The following is a 5,076-nucleotide window of genomic DNA, read 5'->3' on the forward strand; positions in this document are numbered from 1 at the left end:
CACACTTCAGCTACAACTGGATACTGTACACGGACATCTAGCCAGCAACTGCGGATATTACATCAGGTGATGGTGGCTTGAAAACTGACACACACGTGGTGGCCATTTCCAAGTCCATGAATATGAAAAAGGCCATTACATGTATTAAAATGATATCTATGCTTCGCTGACATTTTACACTGCAACAGGATAGGAGGTGAATGACACATTAATATGCATTTTCTGGTGATGGCGCGGTATGCTGTGTTTCACTTGATGTATTCTGACATGTAAGTATGTGAAACGGTAACGTAATGAATTTATGATGGAGCGTAATAACAAATTCAAACTCCAACGGGAATACTTTAGGGATGCTATATTACAAGAACCGATAGCGTGGATGTTTAACCCACAAGCAAGGCGCTTTGGGTAAATAGATATAAAACGTCAACGCCAGAGAATATCCAATCTCGATTATCCACCGGAACTAATTCCACTGTGCGTAAAAGACAAAAAGCGGGGAGAATTATATGAGGTATATGCAAAACCACATTTCATTTCCACGGATAATATTGGATTAGAAATTGTCTTGTCATTCAAAATGCATGCCAACAAGCCCGAGTTCGTCCATATACCACTCTACTACTTTTTCACGAGATCACTTTATAATTCAAAACAAATAATTTTTAATCTTTTAAAATCACTGAAACCTCGAAATGTCGATTCTGTGCACATCTCGTGTCGTTGGCTAAAACCCCACCCCGGCGACAGCGTGGCGCTGTGATGTAGCAAAGGTGTGGCAGATATCACTTCTCTGGGAGTGTCTCCTCAACTTTGAAGTTGAAAAAAATGTATAGTTCTAGTTGACAGCGATTTCAATTATACTGTTGAATCTACTGTTTTATTAAATTTACAATACTTTCTAGTCATTTATTCCAATATCTACATACGTTTATCCATTCTTGCCGTAAAAGGCGGCTATGCTTGTCTTAAGAGGTGACTATGCTTGTCGTAAGAGGTGACTATGCTTGTCGTAAGAGGCGACTAATGGGATCGGGTGGTCATGCCCGCTGACTTCCCTGATGCATGTCATCGTATCCCAATTGCGTGGATCGATGCTCATGATGTCAGTCACTGGATTGTCTGGTCCAGACTCGATTATTTATAGACCGCCGTCATATAGCTGGAATATTGCTGAGTGCGGCGTTAAAGAACAAACAACCAACAAGATGTAATGGAACTGAACACCCGACAAGATGTAAGGGGGAACAACTCACAGGTTCTGCTAAACACGCCATGGAGGGGACACTGGCATCCAAGACATGGCCCTCCCAGTTTTCTGTGCAGATCTCGGGCGTGGCAAGATCACGTGATCCTCAGTTCGAATCCCACATTCGTCCCATTGATGATGATATAACTGACTGATCTAAGTTAATAATCTCGAGAGGTTATATCGGCACTTGACAAGATGTTCGGAGCCGCGCATTCGGCAAATGATTTGCCTGCTCCAGACTCGACATTTCGCGTCATTCACCCACTTTCAATTTCCCTGAACAAAATACATCTAAACAGATCTAATTAAGATGGAGTAGCCTTCAAAAGCTATTTTTATGGAAACAGACCCATCACTCAAGCCTCGGAGGCAAGTTGATGTTTTTATTTGAAATGGTAAATTGAAACACATTTTGTGTAATCTATTGTTATCGTGGAACGAGTCGTATTTTCGAAAATCCCTTTTCGACCTTGAACAGCTGATGCCTATGCATCACGACTGCAGCGATCGATACTTGCGTATGTACCACCAACCCCGATCATGGCTCAACTGTGGAGCCTGTCACAACGAAACGTTTAATTAAACAATAACCTCTTTATAATGGATGCCTTAACGATCTGAACAAGACGTTGAAATTGTAGTTTTTTTAATGATCAATTACGTTTGATTTAAGCTGCAACTGTTTTGGCGTAATGTATGGCAAAGACGGGAGATGCCCTCTAAACGTCACGTTACAACATCCCTGCGAATCGGACTACTTGGCTTGCCTTTATGTAAATGCCACGTCAGTGAAGTTTTATGCCTCTTCCAATGACATGCTATTCTCGCTGCAGGCTTTCTAACTGACGCAGTCTCTCGTATTCTTGTCGACCGCTCACATCCGATGTATATTTAACCTGGCGCTATCAGATTGAAATTCAAGGAATATATTTAGCACAGTACGTTTGGCAGATAAATGCCTTTTCTGTGTAGTAAGCGTCTATGGTCCTTTAAAAAATTACTTCCAACTGGTGTTATGTCTTAGTGCCTTGGATAGACTCAGGATAATTAAGAGTGTATATTTGTACAGACGTCCACGTTGCGGGTTCTCTTACAGGTACCAAGGGCTCACGAAGCGTGCATAAAAGAAAACGATTATTCAAAGAAGTGGTTTCTCCTCATTCCTTGTGGATGTCCTAAGTGAGTGTGTAAGTGTGTCAGCTTTATGTGGGAGAAAAGCCCAAAGTGATGCAGGTCTCAGACGTTTACCACTTCGGTGAAACTCACGAGCAAGGGTATGGTGCTGACAAACCTTGAAACATGATCGGGGCGAACCGGGATTCATACCCACAATCAAAGGTTTCTGCACAGCGAATCGCGGCGCCTGAGACGACTGGGTCTCCCGTGACCCCGTGCACCTTCTGATATGAGCGACGAAAGGCCACAATAAACCATCCTGAAGACTGTTTGTCTTTCACGCCCGATGGAATCTGCAGCTATCGAGACTGTATGTCTTCACGCCCAATGGAATCTGCAGGTATCGAGACTGTTTGTCTTCACGCCCAATGGAATCTGCAGGTATCGAGACTGTTTGTCTTCACGCCCAATGGAATCTGCAGGTATCGAGACTGTTTGTCTTCACGCCCAATGGAATCTGCAGGTATCTAGACTGTTTGTCTTCAAGCTCAACGGAATCTGCAGGTATCTAGACTGTTTGCCTTCACGCCCAATGGAATCTGCATGTATCTAGACTGTTTGTCTTCACGCCCAATGGAATCTGCATGTATCTAGACTGTTTGTCTTCCCGTCCAATGGAATCTGCATGTATCGAGACTGTTTGTCTTCACGCCCAATGGAATCTGCAGGTATCGAGACTGTTTGTCTTCACGCCCAATGGAATCTGCAGGTATCTAGACTGTTTGTTCTCTCCCGTTGACGTTCCATATTGACATGGCCAATGTCTGTTTTACCTGCGTAGAGAGGGATCTACATGGTCTACAACTTGACCACGGGGACTACACATATAATTATTTACATTTATACTTTATTTGATGCTGAACCCCCAAACCCCCAAATCATTGTTTTGCATGAATATGTTTGCCCAAGCTGACAAGAACTTACACAAGCCTTTGAGATGACTGACATGTTTCGTTCTCTTTCTCGTGGCACTACTATAATAGTCCTTTTACTATAAGTATATAACCTGTTCTAACCCGGATATTCACGGGTCGTTGAATCTGGCAAGATACTGGGGATACTGTGAGATAAAACGCGTGGATCGATGCTCATGATATCCGTCACTGGATTGTCTGGTCCAGATCCGATTATTTACAGGCCGTCTTATAGCTGGAATATTGGTGAGTGCAGCGTTGAACAACAAACAAACAAACGTGGCTGGTCGTACGGCGGTGGAATCAGACATCCAAGGCCCTGCATTACTGAGCTTTTCCCCCACGTGAAGCAACAGGCCATGCTCGGATGCAGCTCAGAGATAGCTGCTTTAAATCTAATTCACCCACTCCTACATTCCAACCCATCACACCGTACTACTTTGAACTCATGAAATAAAACATAAATAAGCAATTGAAAGGATTTCACAAATGAAAAATACAAACAAACAAAAAACGCTAACATGAGCCAGTCCCATTGGACATAACGATTCAAACATAGGAACTCAACTTGATAAAAAAATATGTAACAGTTACACGCAAAAATACAAACACGTGAGTAAACATTCAAACAATGGAATAATATTTTGTTTAATAAAATATGGATCTATTTCCAGTTAGACGTGACGTTTGTTGTCGTCTCGGCTGGGCGCAGCATGGACGAGTCTGGTAGTAAGTTATTAACCCTGTGTAAACACGTGTCATATTTCCACACTTGTCCCCGAGACACCTGGGGTTAATACACAACTTTAGCACTTGTCCATGTCCCCACACTCGCTCCACACATCTCCACACTGCCTCCACACATCCCCACACTCCCTCCACACAGCCCCACACTCGCTCCACACAGCCCCACACTCGCTCCACACTTTCCCACACTCGCTCCACACAGCCCCACACTCGCTCCACACAGCCCCACACTCGCTCCACACTTTCCCACACTCGCTCCACACAGCCCCACACTCGCTCCACACAGCCCCACACTCGCTCCACACTTTCCCACACTCGCTCCACACAGCCCCACACTCGCTCCACACAGCCCCACACTCGCTCCACACAGCCCCCACACTCGCTCCACACAGCCCCATACTCGCTCCACACAGCCCCATACTCGCTCCACACAGCCCCACACTCGCTCCACACAGCCCCACACTCGCTCCACACAGCCCCACACTCGCTCCACACTCGCTCCACACAGCCCCACACTCGCTCCACACAGCCCCACACTCGCTCCACACAGTCCCCACACTCGCTCCACACAGCCCCATACTCGCTCCACACAGCCCCATACTCGCTCCACACAGCCCCACACTCTCTCCACACTTTCCCACACTCGCTCCACACAGCCCCACACTCGCTCCACACAGCCCCACACTCGCTCCACACTTTCCCACACTCGCTCCACACATCCCCACACTCGCTTCACACAGCCCCACACTCGCTTCACACATCCCCACACTCGGGATGGAATGAGAGTGGGGCTGTGTTATGTGAGTGTGGGTCTGTGTGGTACGGTTCGCACATCCCTTTTTATTTACATGGCATGCACAGTTTGAATTACCGTAAATTTGTTAAAATCGTCCAATAACAGAAAACTTGTGAGAATCCTGCTTTTGTCGACACCGAACAGCACAACTCGGCATCTTGAGGGTGCACAAAGGATTTGTTTGATAACTG

General features: G+C 45.6%; 1 protein-coding gene across 1 annotated transcript; it reads right to left on the reverse strand.

The window, feature by feature from the left end:
* Nucleotides 1-4,148: 4,148 nt before the first annotated feature.
* LOC139464329 (uncharacterized) lies at nt 4,149-4,850 on the reverse strand. The gene has a single exon (XM_071245890.1). It carries the CDS (start codon nt 4,848-4,850, stop codon nt 4,149-4,151), a length of 702 nt encoding a protein of 233 aa, XP_071101991.1.
* Nucleotides 4,851-5,076: the final 226 nt, after the last annotated feature.

The sequence above is a fragment of the Haliotis cracherodii genome, unplaced genomic scaffold (assembly GCF_022045235.1).
Source record: "Haliotis cracherodii isolate W230 unplaced genomic scaffold, xgHalCrac1.p SCAF_1, whole genome shotgun sequence".
Classification (NCBI taxonomy): Eukaryota; Metazoa; Mollusca; class Gastropoda; order Lepetellida; family Haliotidae; genus Haliotis; species Haliotis cracherodii.